Genomic DNA, 24,653 nt, shown 5'->3' on the forward strand with positions numbered 1-24,653 from the left:
AGCAGCTGACGACCATGAAAACGCATTTCTTTGGGATTAAAAAAGTTTCATGATATGAAATGAGAGGTGTTTCTTTCTGGCTTCCTCCAGAGACGCTGATGTTTTAGTTTCTTCAGTCAGACTCCCTCAAATATTTCTTATAGATTCTCTCTTATAACACTGTCGCCATTTTCACTATTTTATCTTGAGTTACACATATTTTCTTATATAAAGAAAAGTGGCCAAAGCAGTATTCAGATTGCTGTATTTATGAAAATTATGTGAAATGATCCAGTGCTAGGCAGTGCTGGGATTAGATATTAATGTGTGATAATAGTAACACTTTTTTTCTCCACGTCTTACTGCTTTCTTTTGTTTTTACTCCAGAGCAGCTTCTCTTATTATTTTGTTATAGCTGATGCAATATTATGAAGGGAAAAAAAATATTTTTAATCATCATAGTATAATGATCGTAGCTTATGTATTTATGTTCCCTATTTGATCCCGGACCAATCTTGATGAAATTTTGAATAAACATTGTCTAGCGTGCTGTCAGTGCCGACATCTATATGGCATATGCAAATATTTTATACAAATCCCAAAGACAAACAAAGTAATTCACTATGTTTCTTTATTATAATGTTTTCAGACAAAAGACAGCATGTGGAAAAAATAGTGAAAGTTCATGTCTACCCTTACAGGTTACAGAGTAATAAATCAACAGACTTTTAACTGACTTTTAATGAGTATTTAATATATCACATATGCATATTATATTTGCCACATGCTTAAAAAAACCCTCCAAATGAAAGCATTCCAAATATGATGTGAGCAGACTTTAAAAACAAACAGTAAAGCAAAGTCTCTCTTTATCTCTATTCATTTAACGCTAGGCTAGTTTTGTTTATTCTCTACATGCAAAATCGTGAGTAATTTTTCACTCCAGGAAAACTTCATGTCGTATTCTAACAGGCATCCTTGATTTCCTTCTCCTCTTCCTTATGGAAAATTTTCCCATCAGGCTGGACTCTCCACCGAACCTTGGCATTCTGGTACTTTGATTGGATCTACGGAGGCATTCACATGAGCTAGTTACAGTGTGTTACGATTATAAGTGCCTGAATCCAGTAAAAGTGGCTTCTTGACTTATATCAGAGCTTTTAAAAAGACACATTAATGGAACATTTTAGAGTAGAGAACTGACCTGCTGCAGAATGGCATCACTCACACTGAAGTCATTTAAGTTCAAAGATGACTTAAATTCCACCTTAACAGTTCTGGTGTGTTTTGTTTCTTGATTGGCAGAACATTGACATAAAATTCACATGCATTTAATTTGTTAAATAAGCTGCCATGTTAAGAATGGCAGTAACTAAAGAGAACAGATACATTTGTTCTCTATAAAAATAAACAATGAGAAGTCAAAAAGGTACATGATACACTGTGGAATTATATTCTTACCCTCATAGCAGATGAAGGGTAGAGAGTAAGTACAGCCTCTGTCCATGAATCCTTTGAGAGATGGATTGTACAATGTACAGAGTCCATCATAATTTGGTTGACCACTGGCCCAGTATCTGAAGGAGCTGTCGCTCTGGTCAGACCATTTCCAATCATCTCTGAACAAACCGATCCAGACTGAGGACAACGCAGCGCTATTGATTATTTGCTGTAATGCCAGATTTTCCACCTGGCTCCTCGCACTGGCCAAGTCTTTGTTGTTCATGCGACAGTTCTGCTGGGCATATAGCCAGCTCGTCCCTTGAAAAACAACATACAACCCACTGGAACCAATATCTGTGAACATTTACAACAAGAAAGATTAAAATCTAAACAAAATCACTCAGAGAGCACAACTCTCCTCGAAGGGCAAGGGCTAAAACTTTGACATTTTATGATGATTTTATGACAACATGCTGACTTCTGACCTTTGATCTATGAACATGAATAATTACATAGTAACATAGTTTATTTTATTCGCAATCACATTTATGTGAAAGAGGAGCTGTGTGTATTTTGAATGATCTTTCCCATGAATGCACTGACCTTGGCATACATAAGGAAGCGTTGTTGTACAGGGTGCGCTGAACCATTTCCCATCATCCCTCATCCCTCCACAGTTGTCAGTGGAACTTGGTAAACTGCCCCAGTTAGTGTATTCAACTACTCCATCACTGATCTGAGTTTCTCCCACAGACCACAGCCAGGCTGGTGGGCCTGTTCGTGTTAGACCGATCCACATCTCTGCTGTCACACCACTGGCTGATACCATGTTCACCAGCCTCTGCATGTCATCCTGGCTGCCAATCGTGGCGAGGTCGGCATAATTGCTCCTGCAGTAACTCTGGGCATCAGCCCAGATTTTAGCCCCGTTTATCAGGTAGAACTCCCGATGAGTGGGAGAACACAGAGCAACATAGCCTGTACAGGTGCACCAACCAAACATCAAACAAAGGAGGACTGCACCATCATCATAACACTGTTTAACTTCAGCATGAACGTTTCATCATAAGCAGTTAAGAAAATGGATTCATGAATGGATTTCATCACTTATGACACTTACCTGAAACTAGCAATAAAATCACTGTAAGGACCATATTTTCTCTAGGATGTAAATTAGAAAAAATCAGTTTGCATTTGTTAGCCTACTGAAGTGGTTAAAGAATTTTTAATTCAGTGGTAGTCCACTCAGTCTCCAACTTTTTAAAACCCATGAAACTGAAGCATTTCCTGCCGTACTTACTTTAATGTTACAATCACAAGTCTTTGAATGCACAGCCAGAGGATTTAATAAATGTGCCAAAACAAATGTATGCGACAACAAAATGAAATAAATCAACCAGTCATCAAAGAAGGTGACAATACTGCGTTCTAACATTTTGAGGGACTTTTTTCCCCTTTCAAAGCATAACTGGCGTCTTGTGCTTAATCAAATCAATATGGAAGTAATACAGATTTTTTGTTTTTAAGTTGTTTTTGTTGTTAGGTTTTGTGGATAGATTTACAGGCAGAAGTTTTAAGGACTTAAGGGCCTAAAGCAAATAAAAACGCGGACAGATGAGTCACTTTGGTAGCATCCACTTATTTTTTTAAATGTATTTCAAAGACACTTATTTTTCGGTTTTAAATGAATTGAAGCTATTTTATTGAATAAGTCAAAAATGTTTAAATGACAAATACTAAACTTTAAGAACAGAATTGTTTGTTGTTCTGGCAGACAACAAATTTGAAACTATTTTGGGAATCGTTTCATTACTTACATAATTACTCTTATGTCCTAACTATACTTGTACAGTATAGTTAGGAACCATAACCATAGCAAGAATTGACAGTAACATGTTTAAGCTAGTGGCATGGACACATGCCTGTCTATAACTGCCCACGTCTGCATATCTACCCTGCTCCCTCTGATAAATCACCTAACTGAGCAGCCCCATTACATGGATACAATTACCAGCCACACCTAGTAATGATGAAAAAGAGGTTTTAAACTTTGACAGTTAAAGATTTCTTTCTTTTGTATAAAAATCTTTGGCTTTTTCACTCTTGAAATGTTCAAATAGGATTAATATTACGGACAACCTGATACAGAAGAACACATAGACTGATTAGAGAATTACAACGAGACACAGATGAGAACAATCAAAGAATAAGCAGGAGGACAGAGACAGTAAGTAGAACTAACAACAACAACAACAACAACAACAACAACAAAAATACACTACCTTAGAAAGTAGAACAGGCACCAACACAAAGACTCAAATGTAATAACTAAGAATGCAAAACTTAGTCCAGCAGAAAATCCAGCAATCCTGAGACGATTCATATACAGATTTTTTCCAGGTCAAGTGACACTTTACATATAATTTAACTCTCCATAATTCTCAGAAATATTTAAATTACATTGATGCTTTAGCATTACTAATGTGTATGTGTTGACAACACCTAACATCATGACATGGCAGTTGCTGTCCACCCAGATGATCAACTCCCTGCTATATGTTTAGAAACAACTCTCTTCTTACCTGATGGGAAGCTATTTTATTACAAATAGGCAGTTGTTAATCCTACTTCATACTTCACGTATTAGTGTTTTGTTTGTTAGCAAGTAGCCTTTGTATTTGTCTTTATGAAAATGAAGCACTGAAGCTTAGCAAAGATGCAAAAGAATATGTGCCTTCCTTAGGACAGGATGCTTGGTGTTTGATCTATTATGTCTTTGTTGTAACAATGCTTCTTGGAAATAAATCTTGTACGGTTGGAAAGCCATGCATTTGTGAGTTGAGCAGAAGAGTTGAGTATGTGGGTTGCGCCTATGAGTGTACATCTATGCCACATATGGACTACAAGTCCGCAAGTTCCGAAGGGAGACACGAGAAAAGGTGGTTGACGCCAAGAGAGCACAATTCCCCCTGAAGTGCAAGGGCTGAAAATATAAAAATTGTGCTGTACAGTTCTCTCAATGCCTTTTCATATGATACATTGCTTGACATGGTTTCTTGAATTTTTTTTTCAAGGTGAACTTTGATCTTGGGTGCTAACAATCAAGGTAAATGCTTAGCCAACCTAGCTACTCATGTCCCCCAAGGCCTAGTATATTGTTGTGAACATTGAAGACGATCAATAAAAAACTGTGGGTAATATATGTTTTTACTGATTTTCACATTTGGTGCTTGATTCGCACTGAAGGAATCAAAACTGTGAATGAACACATATGGAATTATGTAGTGAACAAAAAAGTGTGAAATAACTCAAAACATGTTTATTTTGGGGGGATTTTTCAAAATAGCCACCCTTTGCTTTGATTACTCTTTGCATTCTCTTGATGAGCTTCATGAAATGGTTTTCCAACAGTCTTGGAGGAGTTCCCAGAGATGCTGAGCACTTGTTGGCCCTTTTGCCTTCATTCTACGGTCCATCTTATTCAACACCATCTCGATTGTGTTTAGGTCAGGTGACTGTGGAGGACAGGCCATTTGGCACTCCATCACTCTCCTTCTTGGTCAAATAGCCCTTACACAGGCTGGAGGTTGTTTGAAGTCATTGTCCTGTTGAAAAATAAATGATGGTCCAACTAAATGCAAACCAGATGGGATGGCATGTCGCTGCAGGATGCTGTGGTAGCCATGCTGGATAAGTGTGCCTTCAATTTTGAATAAATCCCCAACAATGTCACCAACAAAACACCGCCACACCATCACACCTCCACTACGGTGGCCCCTAGAGACAAAGCACGTACAAACTCCAAAACACATGCAAACTCCAAAACACATGCAAAATCCAAAACACGTACAAATCCAAAACACATGCAAAATCCAAAACACGTGCAAACTCCAGAACACGTACAAAGGTCAGCATCAAACACTGTTCTCATTTTTTTTTGCCTGTCAGACTTCAGCTTATGCCCTCAATACCCACTAATAGTCCACATTCAATCCCTGTTCCTTATTTTGAAATTATGACCCATATCCACATGTTTGTAGCATGTGAATATGGGTCATATTTGTGTATCGTGTAAGTTATTGGCATCCCACTTCCTTTCTCATCTTAACCATCAAAACTAAATTTCATATCCTAATGCTGACCTACTTCTACCTAAGTTCACCACCAAAGCAATTCTGAATTCTCCAACAGTTGTTTTAAGGTTTGTCTGACAGCAAGAAGCTGCCAAAATGTCCTAAAATCTTCAAAATGACCTCAAGGTCTTAAGCTCAAACTGGTGCACAACAGAAAGCACTAAGTATTATGTTCATTACTTCAGAGAATTCCTAGCATAACATCCATCATGCACCAATAGTGAAACAATCAGAGACTGTGGAAATACATTTGTTTCCACCATATGAGTAATAACACACACACACACACACACACACACACACACACACACACACACACACACACACACACACACACACACACACACACACACACTCCTCCTTGTCGCCCAGAGGACCCCATATAAAGCTGTGTTTCCCCTGCACTTGTTACTGCTCTTCGTTTCAACATCAGTGTTGTTGTCTGCTGTTCAGGTATGTACTTTGACCTTTTCCTATGATATCTAAACTGACATTTAAATTATAGCACCATCCACATCCAAATAAGATAATCAGCTCGAGCTACAGTTTCCACTGAGCACATGCTCAACTTAGTATTGCTAAATTAACAGCTATGAAAAATCAAGCATTTGTAATAAATGGAACGACTTTGATGATAAGACACTAAAAACTTTGCTCAGATTAGTGAGTTTGGATTTGGAAATGACTTATTTGTTATATTCAGTGTCTTTTCCGGTTATTTTGAGTGAAATATAAACACCCAGTGTGCAGTATTTGGTGTTTGGGATTTTCATGAAGTGAAAAAACTCAGTGGTTTATTCTTGATCAAAACAATTCTGTAATGTATTTAAATACTGGACCCACCAGTGTGTTAGTGGGTGATGATAAAGGTGTAACATTTCTCAGAATAAACATGCTCCAGTTATTCTCGGTAACTCTGCTGGTCAATTAATGCAATAAAATCCTCCTGAAATCCTTCAGTCCTTTTGTCCATACCTGTTTATTTAGACTGACACAGTCATATCTTAAAATCCTTGCTAAAATTGACCTGTGAGGTATTGTAGACACTTTTATCAGTGCCTGTAAACAGGTAGTATCATACATTTGCATAGGAATGAGACTTCAATATCCCAAATTTGCCTTTGTTGGTTTTTGTCTATTTGATCAGTCAAACATGGTTTTGTACTCATGCAACATCTCACAGTGACACATGTGCATAAACCTATGAAGTAATGGTTAAAATATCTGTGAGGCTACGCACGTATTTAAAGATCCTTTTAATTTACTGAGACTGCACGTAGATCAAATGATAATAGAGGACTTGGCTGGTGTTAATAGCAGCTAGCCGACCAGCTTAATCTCCTTCTATCCCACATTCTCTCTTGTAAATCAAATTAAACAAGATGGACTGGACAGCTGTTACCTCACTCTGATCCTGGATAATTGGATGCTGCTCCAATCCAGTGTCCCTCTGGCCTCTTCTATTCCTAGATCATTAGCTCCAAATGGCCTTTCACTTAATCTTATCCCCTAAAGTAAAATCTTACACTGGATGTTGCTTTTTTAATTTCAAAGGTTTGGAAAAAGACGTGTGGTGCATTATAACTATACATAATAGCACTGATTTCTATGTGTCTTTCCAGTGTCATCATGTCTTACTTAGATGAACACGGGTGAGTCGATCCAGTCCAGAAAGTTCTAATTCATTAACTTGTGTTTTATGGCACGTCTAATGCATTCTTTCAATTCCTTTTGATTTAGAGGGCATCACGAGGGTAAGGGCAGCAATTCTTTCATTTAATAAATATATAAGCTGCAATTCATATCTCAACTCAATCAGACTGTGACTCTTTCTTTCTCCAGAAGAAGATGAGGAGCAGGGAGAGGGAGGTGAGACTGAAGGCTCAGTGTGGGTTGATTATATTTAGCATACCTTGGAGATAACAGATCAACTACCAGCTGTTTTAGCAATCCAGTAGTAGAGACACCCCATAGACCCACACAATTGCGAATATGGTTTAAATCCTGTAATTGACTTAATGTTTACGTGTTGATTCTGTATTTCTGTGGGTAGTCCATAATCACTACCTTAGTGCACAACCCAGTATCACGGAAAAACGTGTAATAGATGCGCTGGTCCATTTGGACACGCATGTTGAGGTAGCCTGTAAGCTGCAGCACCAGCAGAGGGAGATATTTTATTTAAAGCAAACATGAAAATGATCGGAAAGCATTTAAACAGACATTACTAACAGATTTACATGTAAATACACATTAGCCGCCTAGCTTAATTATTTCTGGTGATTAAGGACCTAGCATACTTCATACATTCCTTGCTCACTAGCCACTTCTTGATTTTAACCCTATAATGCCATTTGTATCATATTTGCTACATGAATTTCTGAGACCTCTATGTCATCAACATGATCAATACTTGCCATAATTTCAAAATGTTATGGACAAAACTCTTTTTTTTCCTCTAAAATTAACATTGTTGTTAACAAAAAGTTGCCAAACACGCCCAATTTATCAAATGCGATACAAAAAATATATAATAAATATATCATAAACATGATACAGAAAATAAATTGTGGATTTTGTTATAAGAACATCTCAGTTCCAAAAAATCTGAAATTTCTGGCTATTTTTTGATGGGTTGGGTCTCACAGGGTTAAATATATTATCTCCCCTTTCTGGTTCTGCAACTTTTGCATGCATGTCCATTTCATGCTTTGGAGAGGCAAAGCTGGCAAAGGTGGGGCTGTCACCTTGGAGGTGGTTTAGAGAGTGCTGAGTTGAACTGCTCTTTCATCATGTGAGTCGTTAGAAACATCTGTAACATTTGTGAATTTTTTTTCCCACCCTCACCATACGAGTTATAAAGGTCACATGGGTCGAGGTGTGAGTTGGGGTTGAATCGCATGGGAAAGGATCTCAAGACTGTGTTCCAAGTAGCTGACAAATGGTGTCATAGGCCACCACCTCTACTTAATGACGGCTGTTCAAGCTGGACATAGATGGCCTCCTTGACTCCTCTGTTTCATTTATTTGCACTCTTGGCTGTGTACTACGTGGGAATCTTTAACATTTTAATCTCTGGAGGTGAGCATAAGAGACTCACCTGCATGCTGTTTTGCTTGTTAGTGGCTGCCAATATGAAGAAAGTGAGCTTTAAAGAAGGTAAACAGCTTGATTCAAACAGTAAATGAAAATGAATTGCAGGGAGGTTCCAACAAATCAAATCAAATCAAATCACTTTTATTGTCACATCACATGTGCAGGTACATTGGTACAGCACATGTGAGTGAAATGCTTGTGTGCGAGCTTCACAAGCAACAGAGTTGTGCAAAATACAATAACGTAAACAAGCAAAATACAAGAATGGCTACATCTGAAACTAATAAATATATGTACAATATATAATAGTATATGCATTTCTGGATGTGTATACTAAATATTTTTCTACGTGTGTGTGTGTGTGTGTGTGTGTGTGTGTGTGTATACACATATTTTACAAATTAAATAGAGTAAACAATAAAATAAAATATATAAAAATATACATAGTTGAGACATGTGCAAAACAGTGGCATTACTGTACAGTATGGAGTGCATAATGTTAAAGTTCCAGTAGTGAAGCTGAGGTGTCTATGAAGTGTTCAGCAGTCTGATGGCCTGATGGAAGAAGCTGTCTCTCAGTCTGCTGGTTCGGGACCGGATGCTGCAGAACCTCCTTCCTGATGGAAGTAGTCTGAACAGTTTATGGCTGGGGTGACTGGAGTCCTTGATGATCCTCCCCGCTTTCCTCAGGCAGCGCTTCCTGTAGATGTCTTGGAGGGAGGGAAGCTCACCTCCAATTTTCCGTTCAGAGCACCGCACTACTCGCTGGAGAGCTTTGCAGTTGTAGGCGGTGCTGTTGCCATACCAGGTGGTGATGCATCCAGTGAGGATGCTCTCAATGGCACAGTGATAGAAGGTCCTGAGGATGCGGGGGCTCATGCCAAATCTTTTCAGTCTCCTGAGAAAGAAGAGGCGCTGCTGCGCCTTCTTCATTGTTTTGTTTGTGTGTACTGACCACGTAAGATCCTCAGCCAGATGTACACCAAGGAACCGGAAGCTGCTCACTCTCTCCACAGCAGCGCCGTTGATGGTGATGGGGGTGTGTACTTCTCTGCACCTCCGGAAGTCCACTATCAACTCCTTTGTCTTTGCGACGTTGAGTGTGAGATGGTTAGAATAAGATAAAGATAAACAGCTTCCTGTCTGATATAAACTTGGTTTAACTTGAGCTTTTCTGTTTCAAGATGTATTTTTGATTATTCTAATAACAATAACAATAATAATAATGATGATAATAACTGATTTACTGTTTCATTACTTTTCTGGCTGCCATACTGAAGAAGAACGGCCCAAATACAAGTAAGAAAATACAAGAATATTATGCTGTGAGCTTTCAAAATGATTTGATTAGTAAAAAACAAAGCATAGCAAATCAGTACGCCTTCATGTGGTTTTACAGGCCACTTACGCAACTCGGTGCACCAAAAATCCCAGAGGGAGAGAGGGTTGACTTTGATGTAAGTGCCTTAATATCATTGTTTAAGAAAAGAAATACATTACACGAAAACCAAACATAAGTAATCCCAGTAAGTTTCTCCCATGCTAGGATATCCATAGGAAAAGGATGGAAAAAGATCTTCTGGAACTACAGACACTGATTGAGGTCCACTTTGAGCAGAGGAAGAAAGAAGAAGAGGAATTGATTGGACTCAAAGCAAGAATTGTAATGCCCTTCCCCATACTATTTTCTTGTTTTGCATGTTTGTCTATTTTCCCCTCACTTGTTTGTATGAAAAAGGGATTTGTCAGGGTGCAGTCACCATTCAGGCTAATAGAGAGTAAAGCAGCAGAGTTGTTTTTTTTTTTTCAATGTAGGAAAGCCGGAGGGCAGAAAGAGCTGAGCAGCAGCGTGTAAGGGCTGAAAAAGAGCGGGACAGACAAACACGGATAGCGGTAATGAAATATGTTAACACATATGTTGCTTATTCCATGAAAATATCAATAATCCAACAAAGAAAAGAATAATTTAAGTGACGATGCAACTCAGGAGGAGCGGCAGAGGAAAGAGGATGAAGAGGCAAAGAAGAGAGCAGATGATGAGGCCAAGAAGAAGAAAGTTCTCTCCAACATGGGCGCTCACTTTGGAGGGTTCCTAGCAAAGGTCAGAGGGATTCAAGTGATTCATTTGCGGGCAGGCGTACCGCTATATTCTGCAGATATGTGAGGTGCATTTCTAGGCTGATGTGACTGGGCAAGAGCGGTCGTTTCTTACAGGCAGAGCAGAAACGGGGTAAAAGACAAACTGCAAGGGAAATCAAAAAGAAGACACTGGCAGAAAGACGCAAGCCACTGGCAATTGAGAGCCTGAAAGAGGATGGCCTGAGGTCAGTTAAAGCCTTCACTGGATTACATTTTTATTTAGCTACATGTTATAGATATATCAGCTGGATAAGCCTGAGGCAAACAATTGTTTAAGCCTTAGACACAAGCTGTAATGCCTTTTGTGTTTTAGAGAGCGAGCCAAGGAGATGTGGGAATGGATCCACCAGCTGGAGTCAGAAAAGTTTGATCTGACTGAGAAGATGAAGAGACAGAAATATGAGGTTAGCCCTTTACTTGGGAATATTTAAGATTTTTATATTAGAAATCGGAGACATTATATTCTTATGTACTTTTTCTTTTTCAGATCAATGTCCTCCTGAACAGGATCCAACACGCTCAGAAATTGTGAGTCAGACGGCTTGTCTCAATCTACCCACAAAACAAGGGAGCTAAGTGCAGGGTTGTAGGTAGATCAACTCTTTGCACATCTTTGACTATGCAAAGATTTCATAGGTCACTGGCAACAACCACACACGCACAGGAAACACAATAATCTAAGATCTTGCTACTTTCTGAACAGGATACACACACACACACTTTATTTAATATATTTAAATAAAGCGACAGAGCAGAAAGAGGAACTAGCACTACTTTACTCTCTTACATTTCGCTGATCTCCTGTGAACTACTGTTTACGATCTCCTTTTAATCTTCTTTTGTCTTAATGCAGCAAAAAGGGACATGGCAAGGGAAAAGTTGGAGGACGTTGGAAGTGACCTCATACACACACAGACACACACAGGAAGCATAAACAAACAAGAGGATGGTTCACTAGTTCCAGGACAAACTTCCAGCACCTTTGCAGTGTTCAAATAATGGCTTCCTGTAGGGTTTATTTGAATACATCAACTTATACTTACATTTGTGGCTATTAAAATACACATATAAATATATTTGAACTGCTGTAATGGTTTCATTTAAACAAGATGTGAAATATTATTAATTCATAGTTGCTACCAAACAAATATGAATTATTATCTGAAGCATCTGACAGCTCCTCCTAGTTGGTTTGCAAACTGCTGATAAACAAGATGTGAAATGTCTCTGTTGTATGGCTTTATTATGCTAAGTGTCTCTCGCATCTTGGTAAACAGCTATGCTGCGATACGAACATCTCTACTTTATGTGTTGTACGAAGACGGCGTGGACGTCATTACTGGTCCCCTCATGCCAAGGTTCAAATCCAGCCTCTAAAGCGATGTCCTCTACTTTCTTTGCAAAGCCAGCTTCTTGCTCTTTATTCAGATCCAAAATGTACCTGAGACACACATAATGACACAGGAATGCACTGTGAATCCAAATATGGCAATCGCTGTCGCTATTAACTTTCAAGAACAGTGTCACAATTGAATTATAAGGAATATGTGGCAAACTCAAAATATCCCATATGCAAATGCCGATACACGGCAGTCACTGTAGTCCTGGTGGCCATGGTAACGAGCCCTGTGTTACTAAAAAAACCCTCACTTGGCCAACTCCACGACAAGCACAGCGTCTGGTGCTGCAATCTGTCTCATCATCGGGCCCAACTGGTGCACAAAGCTTTACAGCAGAGGCAGAGAAGGAAGCAAAAGCACAGAGAACGAAACATGGTCAGCAGTTATATCAGTAGTGTGCAGTCCAGGTGACTGGATGCTAAAGGAATATTTTTTCAAGATGACTTAATATATTTCGTATTCATTTAAAGAAAAATCCACCTGGCGGAGAAGTAAATGGTGTTGAAGAATTGGGAATATTTCTGTTTCTCAGGCAGTTTGTGAAATGAGTCCAAAGGCAGGAAGGTGACAGAGATCCCATTTGGATACATCAAGTCTGAATGGGATTAGAGAAAACGCAGTGCTGGTTTTAGTTGCTATTTTCTGGAAATGAAACATCAAAACATATTGCATGAAGACAGGAAGTAATACAGTAAATAGCTGGAGCACCTCATTCCCCTTTAAACTTCTCTTAAAGTTGTCCAAAAGAACAAAATGAAAGAACATATAAAAATAGAAACCAACCTTTCACATCACTTTAAGGGTCTTTTTGTCACAGTGGTTTTACACTCTGGTTTTAATCAAAGCTAAAGCTGAAGGCCTTTTAGTATTTCACCTTTAATACTGACAGTCCGTATGGATGTGTCGTCCTCTGCATCGGTGTATGTTTGAGAAGTAGTAGGGCAGCCCCGTCTGCTGGACAGGGACTGGAACAATCCTTGCAGATTTGCGAAAGAGATATCCTGGGCGGTCTGTGGATGTGAGAACAGGATGGATGACAACAGACAGACAGTAATGTGTTTAGAGATGTGCGCACACTGATTCCAGCAATGAAGACAGAAAAAGACAGAAAACTTTGTATGTTTTACCTTAATGGGTTGCCCATTCTGTGTCTTCAGCAGACTCTTGTCATCAGTTTCAATGCCAAAGGACAGGTAGGGACTAGAAACAATGTCTCCCCAGTATCCCCTGATGGATACTTTGTCTCCTTTCTGTACAGACACATGACCAAAATTAGCTTCCTTCGTCAACTTACTGTTTACAGTGAAGTGAAAAAGTAGCTGGCCCCTTCCTGATTTCTTGATATGGTTTTTCACACATTTGTCACACTTACATGTTTCAGTTCAGCAAACTCATTTTAAATATAATACAAAGATAACCCGAGTAAATACAAAATGCAGGTCTTCAATGATGGTCTTATTTATTAGGGGAAAAAACGTTATGCTTACCTATCTGGCCCTGTGTGAAAAAGGCATTGCCCCTTTTGTTGAATCATGAATGAACTGTGATAACCACATTCTTTATGGCTGAGTTCAATTTCTTCTCCTTCACACTCAGGCCTGATTAATGCCAGACCTGCTGGATCATGAAATCATTTAAACAGAACCTGTCTGTTCTGTTTAGGTGATAGATAGAGCAGGCTTCTCTATCTATCATCTACAAATGGTTACAAAGAATTTTATTAGGCTTTGGGACTCCAGTGAACCACAGTTAGAGTCCTTATTATCCACAAATGAAGAAAACATGAAACAGGGTGAACCTTGCCAGCCTACTAAAATTACTCCAAGAGCACATAGATGACTCATCCAGAGGGCACAAAAAACCCTGAACAGCATCTAAAGAACTGCAGGGCTCACTTGCCTCAGTTAAGGTCAGAGTTCATGATTCAACAATAAGAAAGAGACTAAGCAGAAATGGCATCCACAGGAGCCCCGAGATGAAAACCACTGCTGACCAAAAAGAACAGGCTTCTCTCATGTTTGCCAAAAAACATCTTGATGATGAGTCAAAAGCTGAACTTTTTGGAAGGTTTGTCTGGACTAAAATCAGACTGAGTTACTTTGACAAGCTTTAAACAAGTCTGTTCATACTTAAAATCCTCCAGTGGCTGAATTAAAACAATACGAGGACAATGACTTTTTCAAGCAGGGCCAGGCATGTTTGGATAGTTTTTTTTCCTCCTAATAAATGAAATCATAATTTAAAAACTGCATATTCTATCCACACAGTGTATCTTGGTCGAATATTAAGATTTCTTTAATGATCCCAAATGTGAAACACGTGACAAAAAAAAATCATTGAAGGGAAAAATTCACGGCACTGTAGAAGAGCGATGTAGAAAAAAACGATATGTAATTACCTGACTAAAGACTCTTGAAGACAGCAAACTAGGATTAGTTATTTGATAGACGCCTTCCCTCATTTCGAATGCCAGTCCCTGTTCCCTCCATCGCATGTATTGCTGTCTGTTGATGACGCCACACTGCAGACAACCAGGACACAAACATATATTTGAATTTCTTTAACCAACTTTTTATTTGCAAAATCTCTGGCCACACCAGAGGAATGTGCAGAAAGTACTCAGATACCCCTTTCTCATGAAGCTTCATTGTAAGATCCCAGTCAAAGCAGCCCTTCTTGGAGTCATAGCGTGTCCCGAGGTGTTGCCTGACTCGATAATCCCAAGCTTTGGACATGATAGGAGCAGGACGCTCTGGTGATGAAGACCGAGTTTGGATCCATGACTTAAATATCATGTCCAGTTCGTCTCGCTCCTTAAACTGTAAAAAGTGTCCATACTCAGTGAATAAAATTTTGAAGCTTTTTCTGAATGTGTAAAGCACTTACACTTACAAATTTTAATGATTATGTGCAGTGCACTACAGGTTATACTGAGCAAGCTGCAATGTCTGGCTGTTTAGGTAAAAATAAGCTCCCTCAGCAGATGTTTGTACCTTAAGGAGAGTTGTGTTCAGACAGGCATGCGTTGCCATTGTTTCAGTAACAGACAGAGAAAGTTGTGATGCTACACGTTGCAGTACTTCCTCTGCCTGACTGCGGATTTCTGCGTTTCCAAACACCTCTAGGAAAACTTCGGTCTTCTCTAAAGATTTAAAATAAGGATTAAAAAACCCCACTGGTTTATGGACAACAACATATCTTGCTTTAATAAAATGAATAATTTATCCAACTCCCATGTACCATTAATCCCCATGCTGTCCTGGGGAATCAGTGCCAGGTAGAGGAGCAGCAGCTGTCTGGCAACCACCTCAATGTTGTTTTCTATGACCCATATCTGCAGTGTGGCAAAAAGAAGTTATTTGAAGCTCAAAGTATTGTTAGCCATTTGCAGTTTTAAAAGACTTAGGCTCACATGGACACTTTGTTTGTCTTGCAAACCGGCAATCGTCTTTAAAATATGTCGTGGATCTCCACTGCCCACCAGTAAAACATTCATTTCCCCTTCACATCTCTCAGGGCCTAGTAAGAGAAAGAGAGAGAGAGAGAGAAAACACATATTATGCTTCTGTTGCTGGATAAGGAACCTCAGTACATTTAACCTGACAGGGACAAACTGTAGGTGATAGAAACTGAATATAGAAATCTGGAGAAACAGGTCAGATGTTTACTGATGGACCTGTGATACTGACAGAGTTGACAGAGACACAGTGTAGGATACAGTATCAGATGATAAAACACGACTGACGGATGACACAGTTTGCTGATCCATTGCGTGTATCCAGTTCGGGGTCGACTTACCGAGGTTGATTTGTGTGATTTTGAGTGGAAGGATCAGACACCATACCTTTCAAATGTCAAATTTCAATCTTTGAACAAATTTCCGCAAAATGTTCAGAAAACAAACTGTCTACAGCTGCACCAAAAAACTCACTGAAAAATGCATTTAGTTGTTTTACAGTCTTTAAATCATTTCAGCCTCATCTTCACTCAAATATTGCCATCAACTCCAAGATCCAACTGTGATAAACACTATTTATATCAGTGTGACCAATTATAAAACAAAACAAATTTCCCATGTGTGGGACTAATAAAGGTTATCTTATCTTATCTTATAATGTGACAAATGATTGATCATCAGTGCTATTTTTGCCTCTGTTAGCTGCTGTTAGCTGGCATTAGTGAAACTTTCTTTTAAGCGGATCCAGAATTGTTGGACTCTCATGCAATGTGAGAATGTAATCAAACACTTTATTGGGAGGAAATGTACTTCTGAGGCCTACCATTAGCCTCAGAAGTACATTTGGCTAGTTTATAACCAGCTGGTGTTTTTGTTTAGCTGGTTCATCATCAGCTGTCCAGAGACAGGAGGGTCGCATGTTTAATCTGCTGACGATCAGTAACTGCGGCAATATCAGGAATAAATAAGCATGTTTATGCATGTCTTCCTGACTTCAGTTCAGGAGATGGGGCTTGAGAGGAGGAAGAGGATGAACTTTTATTCAGATGCTGATTGTGTTGTCTCTTTTTGTGCTTTCACTTAATTGTTGAAGTGGATCCCTTCTCAGATAATAAAATAATTCTTCATATCTTGAGTATGAAGGTGCAAACATTAATTAAAACTTGCCTCCTCAGCACATGAACTCCTGAGAATTAACTTCTTTTCTGTCTCTGATATAAGACATATGTGGCAATTCTCTGGCCACATACATAAGATCAGGCAGAACAGTCCATCGGGATCACTGTATTCAAGAGGCAACATGACATCTTACACTATGTATTTTTAATGCTTTAATTCTTTATTTGTTGGAATTTAAAATAAATTTAGAATTGCACACTAATAAATCTATATTTATGAGTACACCATTATTTTTTCTATTCAAAAAACCTAAAAAAAAAAAAAAAAACCCCGACTGACTGTACCTAATTTTGAGATATCACACGTGTATTGTGTATTTATGTGTGTGAAACTAAAACGTGGCTGTCTATTTTTAAATGCACTCAACGCAGCATAATAAATGAATACTCTTGAAAAACATCAAAGCAACTCATACAATCCTTTATCTGCTCTGACGCACGTGCGCGGGCCCACTCACAGGATCCTCGTGCAGCCAAGACTCTTACCGATATGGAGCAGGTCGCGTGCAGGACTGAAGCCCCACCAAGTGATGCAACCCGCACCCTCAGATGCCCGTCCAGCACTCATACTGCAAAGAAAGGCAAACGAAGGCGTGCACCCCGTTGGTTTACGTCAAGACAAAACAAACGGCGGTAGGCAAGGGACCATATCTTAACACAAAGCCGTAAAAATATAAAATAGCTTAGTTCAACTAATGCTAGCCAACTGCTACAGAACTTTTAAATGGTGCCCTGAAAATACAGCTATTGCTCAAACGCATAAGTATGTCTCTGACTTTAATTCTGTAATTAAAAAACCTTAGATAATATCAAAAACTATTTGTTAAACCTCACCCGACCGACTCTTTGACGACAGCTGTAAAAAGTGTGAAGCTGAAAGTAAGTTTGGGTTCTGTTGCTAGGCAACACTTTTGGCTACGTAGACACCATCTACTGGTGAAAAGAGTGAATTACACAGTACGCTCTTCTATGAGTGCCTTCATTGTTAAAGTTTATTCAATTTATTAAAAGAAACTGAGCATTAATGTGAAACATTCCATTGTAGGTTTATTTGTTTATTGCACCACAACACTAGAAAGTGAGCAAAAAGGCCCAAAATACATTAAAAAACAACAAAGTTCACATCATTGAGTAATTATGTGAATAAACTCTCTTTCATCAATTTTTAACATAACCTTGCATGGGCCTACACAAGAGATGCACATTTACAGATATGTGGTTTCTAGGCTTATAAAGACAATCACTTTGGTTTATGGTATGAGGTAAATATGGGGAGACAAGGTTTTAATAACAGCCAAATATCAAACATTGCTTGACAGGTGCATATATACACACCTACAGACACACACACACGCAATATGTGTCTCAAAGGAAATAAAATGGAAAGGAGAAAATAGAAATTAAGAAAACTTCGGGTTTAACAACAAGTAGCATATTGGCAGCAGTCACTACTCAGGTGTGACTCTAACGAGGTTTTGCTTTGAGTGCCGCATCTACTTCTTCTTCAGGCAGAAGAGTGTGCCACTGGGCTACTGGACGTCTGGGATTAGCAAGCATGTCTGACCAGTGGCGCAGTCCGACTCCTGTAGCTCCATAACCCATAAAGGTCTTTCCAATAGGGTCGTTGCTTCCAAGTTTATCGTAGTCGAATACTGTGATGACAACCTGCACTTTCTGAAAGGCAAAAGAAATACAAATGACAAGCTTGTCCACACAGTGCTTGGTGTTTCAAAACTGATTACCGGTAATAAAAGGTACCTGTATTTGCTCAAAGGGGACTTCAAAGCTGAAACTCTCATTAAAATAAGGATTGAGTGTGTTTTTCTTTACTGTTGTCTTCTTCTTTTTAATCCGTTTCCCATTTTGTTGCAGAACAATCTTCACATATGGGTCTTTTGAAAGAGGAAGTGAAGGTGAGTTGCATCATGCATGTCTATTTCAATTCCTTATGATACTTGGGGATTTATTTTTTCATTTATTTGACTGATAAAATCATGAGGCCTGATTACCTGATAAACCTCCAACATCCATTTTCTTAAGGTTCTTTGCCTCCATGATGTTCACTGTCAGTTTCCCGGCAGTGGGTACATAGCGCAATGAGATGCAGATATCACCCAGTTTTTCCTGCAGGGATAAAATTTTGTGAAGAGAATATTGAAAAAGGGTTATTATCCAGATGTTTAGCATTGAAGGGTTGAAGAGCTGAAACATGTTTAAACAAAGATACAGTACCTCCTCCTTCTCACCACTCTCCAAGTCCCTCCATTGTTGCATTGGCTGACCCAAATCAACACTGTTCATGGGAATCTTTATTTCACCGATCATGTCATGCTTGGAGAATCGATCAAAGTCAAAAACCTGCAAGACCAAAGTCTTTCCACCCAGCTCTGCGTATGGAATCTAAAAAGAGGGGGAAAATGATAACAGACATTTCAAAACATACTGCATTGGTATTTTGGGGGGAAGGGACAAGTTGAGGTTGATTAAGGGGAAGAAAAGTCTGAAGAGGAAGTGGAGACTTGTGCCCAGCGAAGCGTGAAAAGCAACAGCCCGAAGCACCAACTCGAGCTGTGACAAAGACAAAACCCTGACAGCATCAAGTCGACAAGGACAAGTAGTACCTTGAAGATGAAAGTTTCGTTGAAAACAGGGCACAGGTTTTTGCGCTGAACCTTGGTCTCGTACTTCTTCTTTTTATCTGGCAGCAAAAAAACTTTGACATAGGGGTCTGAAGTCCCCCCCATGTCCATAGCGGCAAGGTCCTGAGCCTGAAGGATACCCACGATGAGCTTTAGAGGAAAGAGATCAAGTGTCAGAATCAATGTTATTAGAGTTATCTATAAGTAAAGACTAAAACTAGTTGAGAAAAATGTTTTAGTTATCTGGAATAAAAATCTAAACTAAACTGTAAATGAATCAGAATCACAATCAGAATCGTGTTTATTGGCCAAGTATATGTGCAGACACATACAAGGAATTTGGTTCCGGTAGATGAAATAGAAATACTTAAAAATACAGAACTTTAATATATCTGGACAGAACTGGTCTGCAGTGGTTTAAGTGGTCAAAAAGAAAAAGGGTAGGAATTTTGACATTTCCATGGAGGACTTACCTGAGCATCTGTGAAGTTGTAGTCCAAGGAAAACTCCAGTTTACCCAACTTTTCCTGTTCTTTCTCCTCTTCCTCCCCTTCTTTCTTCACCTCCCCCTCCTATAAGATTAAAACAGACACACACACACACACACACACACACACACACACACACACACACACACACACACACACGATTTTCTTGTAGTTCTTGAGCTGGTAAGATAAGATAATATAATACAGTGATAGGCGTACCTTCTCTCCAGTCTCTCCTTCACCTTCCTTTGCCTTTCTGCGGCGACCTGCCTTCCCCTCCCTCGCTTTCTTTGGCTTTTTCTTTTTACCAAAGCATTTCTTAAAAATGCAGAAGATGAAGCATGCCACCAAGACCAGAACCACCACAACAATGGCTCCCACTGCCCACATGGGAACTGCCAAAATAGAGATATGGGTTGGCCCATCAGTGGATGTTATAGAAGTATGGTTATCATGAAAGTGCTGGAAATCTCTGATCCGCCTTTGCTGTTAACATACACAGAACTAACACAATGCTGAAACAACAACCAAAACCTCATTAAACAAATATGAGTCAGAACTTCAGATTGATATCCTCACTTTTCAATTCTCTCTATGGAAGGTTTTTTAAAAGCTTGCTGATCTCGTACCTTAAGAAGAGGATTGAACTTTTTTATATCTTAAAATTACAAAAAAAACTAGGGAAAGTCACTTTTTCCCAGTGTTCAGTTGCATCAGGTTAATCAGTTATAACAATATTGTTCAAGGGGACCTATTATCCACCTAATTTTTTTTTACAGTAGTGTGCAAAAGTTTTGAGCCACCCCTCATTTGTGATATTTTCGATTTTGAGCAGCAAGGTCTTGAGCATTAGTTCTCCAGACTTTCTGAAGGACTGTGAACATTGGGTTCTTTTTCACTCATTTTCAGTCCAGTTCTTGTATTTGGGCTTTTTCAAACAAATGCCTTTTTGCATTCAAGAAGAAAAAAAAACTAAAACTAACACAATAGATGAACTAGTGTTTTGTCCACACACATAATTTAGCAAAGAAGGAATTCTTTAGTTGAATATATGAATGCCAAAGATAACACAGTTTGATGGGCATAAAATAGTATTTTTGCAGGTTTTAGATGTGTCCTTGATCGAGCACAGCTGATTTAAATGGCTAAATTACCTCCTCAACATGTCTTAAAGTTCTCCAGAAGTCTGATAATGAACTAATCATTTGAGTCAGGTGTGTTGACCGAGGGTCTAAAACCTGCAGGACACCAGTCCTTGAGGCCTGGAGTTCCCGACCCCTGGTATACACAAAGGAAGTCAGGAGAGATGTACAAAAGTGAGTGTCCACAGGCCTCTGTAAAACACGGTGGAGGTTCTGTCATGGTTTGGGCCTCCATTTCAACCAGTGGTGTTGGAGATCTTGTCAAAACTGATGGAATTATGAATGCAAAAATGTGCTTGGAGATTTTGATCACCCATGCAGTACCATCTGGAAAGACTTTGTTTTTCAGCATAACAATAATCCCAAACATACTAGCAGTAAAAGTATACCTGGATTTAACACACACACACACACACACACACACACACACACACACACACACACACACACACACACACACACACACACACACACACACACACACGAACTGGCCTCCCCAGAGCCCAGACCTCAACTTTATTGAAGCAGTGTGGGATCATCTTGACAGAGAACAGAACAAAAGGAAGCAAACTTCCAAAGAAGAGCTTTAAATGTCCTTCAAGAAGCCTAGAGAACTATTTCTGAAGACTACTTAGGAAATTACAAGAAAGCTGCTTAAGAGAGTTCAGACTGTGTTGCAGAATTAAGGTGTTCATATTAAATATTACCTTTCAAGCTCTTTATAATTGTACAAAGCCTGATTTTTGCCTCATACCATTTATGAGGCAAAAACGTTTATCTATGTTTCCACGTGTTTCAATAATCAGTGAATCCATTTCCCATTTTCCAAGCAACATATGAATGAATTAGAGATGGCATAAGATTTCTGCACTGGAATGCATTCTTAGAATAGTGGACGCCTCATTTAAATTTCAAAATATTCTAATACTGGGCCTTTGCGCAGAGGCTTAGTTTATGTTTGATCTGAAATAGGTCAAATAACTCACAGTTATTTGTATGTGATTACCTCATTTTTTCAGACTTTGCTCATGGTTGTTTATGAGTATCTGCCACTGTAACAATAAATATATTTCAGAAAGTAAAAGCAAAACATAGCAGTTCCCCTTCAGACATTAACAGCTGTTCATGAGCTTGGAGACAGAACCAAAGGTGTAATGCATAATGTCAAAATAAATCATGATTTCTTCTTTTTACCACAATAACTAAAACTTTCTCAAAATTATATTTTAAGCACTTTGTTATCTATGTTTTGCTAATGTTGTGTTATGTCAATAACACACATGTCAGCATTGAGATAATAACAGTCTGTAAACCCACAGCCACCACTAGTTGCTCCACCAACCGCAGAAGCTCATTAAACGCTTTACTCTTAGCATCATAAGCAGTAGTTCTTCATTTCTTGGCAAAATGACTCAGAAGCACGTTTTCGTGTTCTGTCATTGTAGGCATAAACACTTAAACTGTTGACGTTCTTTGAAATCATTCTTTATGCCACATCACTTATGTTAAAAAGAGCAATTTAGTGTTGGAAATTTCTCCTTACATCTACAGTAGCTTGAACTTTTGTGGAAGACTATAAACATAACTCCTAAACATAACTGGTAAATACATTGATAAATATTATCCATCTTCTTCTGCTTATCTGGAGCCGAGTCACAGGGGCAGCAGCCTAAGTAGAGAAGCCCAGACCTCACTCCAGGAGGCATCCTTATCAGATGCCCGAACCTCCTCAGCTGGCTCCTTTCGATAAATAAATTATAAATCCCTTTGATAAATATAAATTTGACATAATGTAAATTCTGCACAGGGATAGTTTCCTCCCCAATAGCCACATTTAGTTTACGTCATCACTGGTTTATGGATTTCTGTATCATTTTGCAGATTGTGGCAGTAGCTTACTTGACAGATGACTCAGCTCATTCATGAACTTTTCCTTCATGTGGTTGTAGTCGTGCCCAGGTTGATGTTCTGTATGTGAGTGCTCATGGTGTTCTGAATGAGAGTGCTCATGATGAGCAGGCTCTGTTGTTTCCTCCGATTCTGGTTCAGACGGCTCAGCGGCCCTCCGGACTCGAACCCCAGCACCGACCAGCCTCATGTCAGCTGCCAAAACATTAGAATTACTACAGTTATTCACGCTGTTTTTAAGTTGGCTGCCATATTGAATGATAACACAACTTTACATGCATGCTGTGTAATCCCTGTGTTAATGTGTTGCAGGAAGGTTGAAGAGCATAGGACAACTCTAAGCCAGATGCTCAACATGGCTGACCCTAATCCCTCTGTTACTCTCATGCTCTCCTCCATCTCGTGGCCCACGCTTTCACTCCCACGTTCAGCCCATCCCCATTTCTCTCTCATCACTGACTCTGCTGTGGACTGGATTAAACTATGCCTCTACAATATTAATCCAAAACCACAGATTCTCAAAGCTTTAAAAAATAGGGGCTGGTATCATCCTTTGGTTTGCCTTGCATAAAGCCACTGTTTCTGTCATATTGACTGTTTAGAACAATATTTAAATGAGGTTAAGTGGAACACAGGCAACTTTTGGAAAAAACAGATTTTTTAATAAGTAGTTATTATGAGCTGTATTTCCATTTTAAAAGCAAACAAAAATGGCAGTAAAAGTAATTTTTACTGCACCCATTTACTGTGTTTAATAATTGAACATTGAAATTGAATATAGCTTAATGAAATTAAATGATCACTGAAGGACATTTATTAAAATTGAAAACACGATGTGATATCTAATAGGAAACTAAAGTATGTAAAATGAACAATCTGCAATATTAGTGGTCCTTTAAATTGGTTTCTTCAAAGCCAACAGAAAGAAAATACACACACAGAAATACAGCATGTTTTTCTCCTCAGTTTAGACCCTTTTTTTTTAGGATTTTTCCACTTAATCATAACAACAGTGTTTGAAATTTTACTGAATATTTATCTTACCTGTTGATATCTCCCTTTAATTTTGTCAACACCAAAAGGAGGCAACTTCTAGTTCGGTGTCTTTCTTGTAGCTTTTCCTCTGGCTTGTTGAAGACCCTGCACACCTATCAATCCTTGGGTATGCTGTTGACTAGAACTGGCAGGCTCCCTGCAACCCTTTCCACCAAAGCTAAAGCACTGGCAAATCACTAGAGAAATGTTGTCATTTAATCCCCCCACTTCCCCCCCTCCTACTGATATTAGAAGGCAGACAACACATCTGTTGCTTTACGTCTGACTAAAGAAAAATTTAGACCATCATTCACCTTTTATCGTGTTGTAGTTGCAGGGTTGGTAAATTTAACATGTTGAAGTATTCAAAGCTTTTCCTTGCGCCAGGGGAAAACTGTTTATTACACTGATGGCAGTGTTTATCCATTAGACTCAAGAGATTGTAGTACATCCAGCCCTTTACTAATCTCCTCAGCATAGCTGCCCTCGCAGTCGATCGTCCAACAACAACTTGTACTGCGAGTGGATATTGTGCATGTATGTGTGGATATGTAGTTTCCCATCCTTTTAGCCTGCCATTTTACTGTACAAAACACATACGCATATTTATTAAACT

General features: G+C 39.0%; 4 protein-coding genes across 9 annotated transcripts; 1 reads left to right on the forward strand and 3 right to left on the reverse strand.

The window, feature by feature from the left end:
• Positions 1 to 592: 592 nt before the first annotated feature.
• Positions 593 to 3,983, reverse strand: LOC145430420 (C-type mannose receptor 2-like). 4 transcript variants are annotated; one of them, XM_080305523.1, is made up of 6 exons: positions 3,705 to 3,977; positions 2,543 to 2,583; positions 2,026 to 2,400; positions 1,441 to 1,776; positions 1,184 to 1,272; positions 593 to 1,046 (listed from the first exon to the last, which is right to left on the reverse strand). In XM_080305523.1, exons 1-6 carry the CDS (start codon positions 3,803 to 3,805, stop codon positions 945 to 947), a joined length of 1,044 nt encoding a protein of 347 aa, XP_080161649.1. In that variant the 5' UTR covers positions 3,806 to 3,977; the 3' UTR covers positions 593 to 944. The 4 variants fall into 4 exon arrangements, with proteins under 4 accessions (XP_080161649.1, XP_080161651.1, XP_080161652.1 ...); XM_080305525.1 differs by lacking the exon at positions 1,184 to 1,272 and having other exon boundaries at positions 3,705 to 3,983; XM_080305526.1 differs by lacking the exon at positions 2,543 to 2,583 and having other exon boundaries at positions 3,705 to 3,972.
• Positions 3,984 to 5,943: 1,960 nt separating this feature from the next.
• On the forward strand, positions 5,944 to 12,016 carry LOC113019293 (troponin T, slow skeletal muscle). Of its 3 annotated transcripts, none has more exons than XM_026162902.2 (13): positions 5,944 to 6,008; positions 7,178 to 7,207; positions 7,296 to 7,309; positions 7,398 to 7,424; positions 9,932 to 9,950; positions 10,051 to 10,108; positions 10,198 to 10,314; positions 10,467 to 10,544; positions 10,639 to 10,752; positions 10,866 to 10,975; positions 11,104 to 11,194; positions 11,278 to 11,318; positions 11,644 to 12,016. In XM_026162902.2, the coding sequence occupies exons 2-13, from the start codon at positions 7,185 to 7,187 to the stop codon at positions 11,687 to 11,689; spliced, it is 738 nt and encodes a 245-aa protein (XP_026018687.1). In that variant the 5' UTR covers positions 5,944 to 6,008; positions 7,178 to 7,184; the 3' UTR covers positions 11,690 to 12,016. The 3 variants fall into 3 exon arrangements, with proteins under 3 accessions (XP_026018687.1, XP_026018688.1, XP_080161654.1); XM_026162903.2 differs by having other exon boundaries at positions 5,945 to 6,008; positions 9,935 to 9,950; XM_080305528.1 differs by having other exon boundaries at positions 5,945 to 6,008; positions 7,398 to 7,423; positions 9,916 to 9,950.
• dnaaf3l (dynein axonemal assembly factor 3 like) lies at positions 11,781 to 17,729 on the reverse strand. Its single transcript, XM_026162879.2, has 12 exons — positions 17,660 to 17,729; positions 17,312 to 17,394; positions 15,603 to 15,709; positions 15,431 to 15,524; positions 15,184 to 15,332; positions 14,818 to 15,009; positions 14,589 to 14,711; positions 13,318 to 13,440; positions 13,065 to 13,200; positions 12,671 to 12,785; positions 12,441 to 12,515; positions 11,781 to 12,231 (listed from the first exon to the last, which is right to left on the reverse strand). Exons 2-12 carry the CDS (start codon positions 17,391 to 17,393, stop codon positions 12,090 to 12,092), a joined length of 1,338 nt encoding a protein of 445 aa, XP_026018664.2. The 5' UTR covers position 17,394; positions 17,660 to 17,729; the 3' UTR covers positions 11,781 to 12,089.
• Positions 17,730 to 17,852: 123 nt separating this feature from the next.
• On the reverse strand, positions 17,853 to 24,232 carry syt5b (synaptotagmin Vb). The gene is made up of 9 exons (XM_026162883.2): positions 24,047 to 24,232; positions 22,994 to 23,197; positions 20,172 to 20,347; positions 19,938 to 20,036; positions 19,447 to 19,614; positions 19,058 to 19,225; positions 18,835 to 18,949; positions 18,584 to 18,717; positions 17,853 to 18,499 (listed from the first exon to the last, which is right to left on the reverse strand). Exons 2-9 carry the CDS (start codon positions 23,190 to 23,192, stop codon positions 18,290 to 18,292), a joined length of 1,269 nt encoding a protein of 422 aa, XP_026018668.1. The 5' UTR covers positions 23,193 to 23,197; positions 24,047 to 24,232; the 3' UTR covers positions 17,853 to 18,289.
• Positions 24,233 to 24,653: the final 421 nt, after the last annotated feature.

This window comes from Astatotilapia calliptera, chromosome 8 (assembly GCF_964374335.1).
Source record: "Astatotilapia calliptera chromosome 8, fAstCal68.1, whole genome shotgun sequence".
NCBI lineage: Eukaryota > Metazoa > Chordata > Actinopteri > Cichliformes > Cichlidae > Astatotilapia > Astatotilapia calliptera.

What these genes read in the sequence shown, in the direction of transcription:
- syt5b (XM_026162883.2), bottom strand. Translation starts at nt 23,192, where the DNA reads ATGAGGCTGGTCGGTGCTGGGGTTCGAGTCCGGAGGGCCGCTGAGCCG. An exon ending in TGAGCTGAGTCATCTGTCAA is followed by an intron (nt 20,348 to 22,993) that starts GTAAGCTACTGC and finishes CTATTTTGGCAG; the next exon opens with TTCCCATGTGGGCAGTGGGA. An exon ending in AGAGTGGTGAGAAGGAGGAG is followed by an intron (nt 18,950 to 19,057) that starts GTACTGTATCTT and finishes TTATCCCTGCAG; the next exon opens with GAAAAACTGGGTGATATCTG.
- LOC113019293 (XM_080305528.1), top strand. Translation starts at nt 7,185, where the DNA reads ATGTCTTACTTAGATGAACACGG. An exon ending in ACAGACAAACACGGATAGCG is followed by an intron (nt 10,545 to 10,638) that starts GTAATGAAATAT and finishes GATGCAACTCAG; the next exon opens with GAGGAGCGGCAGAGGAAAGA. An exon ending in ATCCAACACGCTCAGAAATT is followed by an intron (nt 11,319 to 11,643) that starts GTGAGTCAGACG and finishes GTCTTAATGCAG; the next exon opens with CAAAAAGGGACATGGCAAGG.
- dnaaf3l (XM_026162879.2), bottom strand. Translation starts at nt 17,393, where the DNA reads ATGAGTGCTGGACGGGCATCTGAGGGTGCGGGTTGCATCACTTGGTGG. An exon ending in GGACAGCATGGGGATTAATG is followed by an intron (nt 15,333 to 15,430) that starts GTACATGGGAGT and finishes TTAAATCTTTAG; the next exon opens with AGAAGACCGAAGTTTTCCTA. An exon ending in CTTCAAGAGTCTTTAGTCAG is followed by an intron (nt 13,441 to 14,588) that starts GTAATTACATAT and finishes GTGTCTGTACAG; the next exon opens with AAAGGAGACAAAGTATCCAT.
- LOC145430420 (XM_080305523.1), bottom strand. Translation starts at nt 3,805, where the DNA reads ATGAATCGTCTCAGGATTGCTGGATTTTCTGCTGGACTAAGTTTTGCA. An exon ending in GATTTTATTGCTAGTTTCAG is followed by an intron (nt 2,401 to 2,542) that starts GTAAGTGTCATA and finishes GCACCTGTACAG; the next exon opens with GCTATGTTGCTCTGTGTTCT. An exon ending in ACCCTTCATCTGCTATGAGG is followed by an intron (nt 1,273 to 1,440) that starts GTAAGAATATAA and finishes CTGCCAATCAAG; the next exon opens with AAACAAAACACACCAGAACT.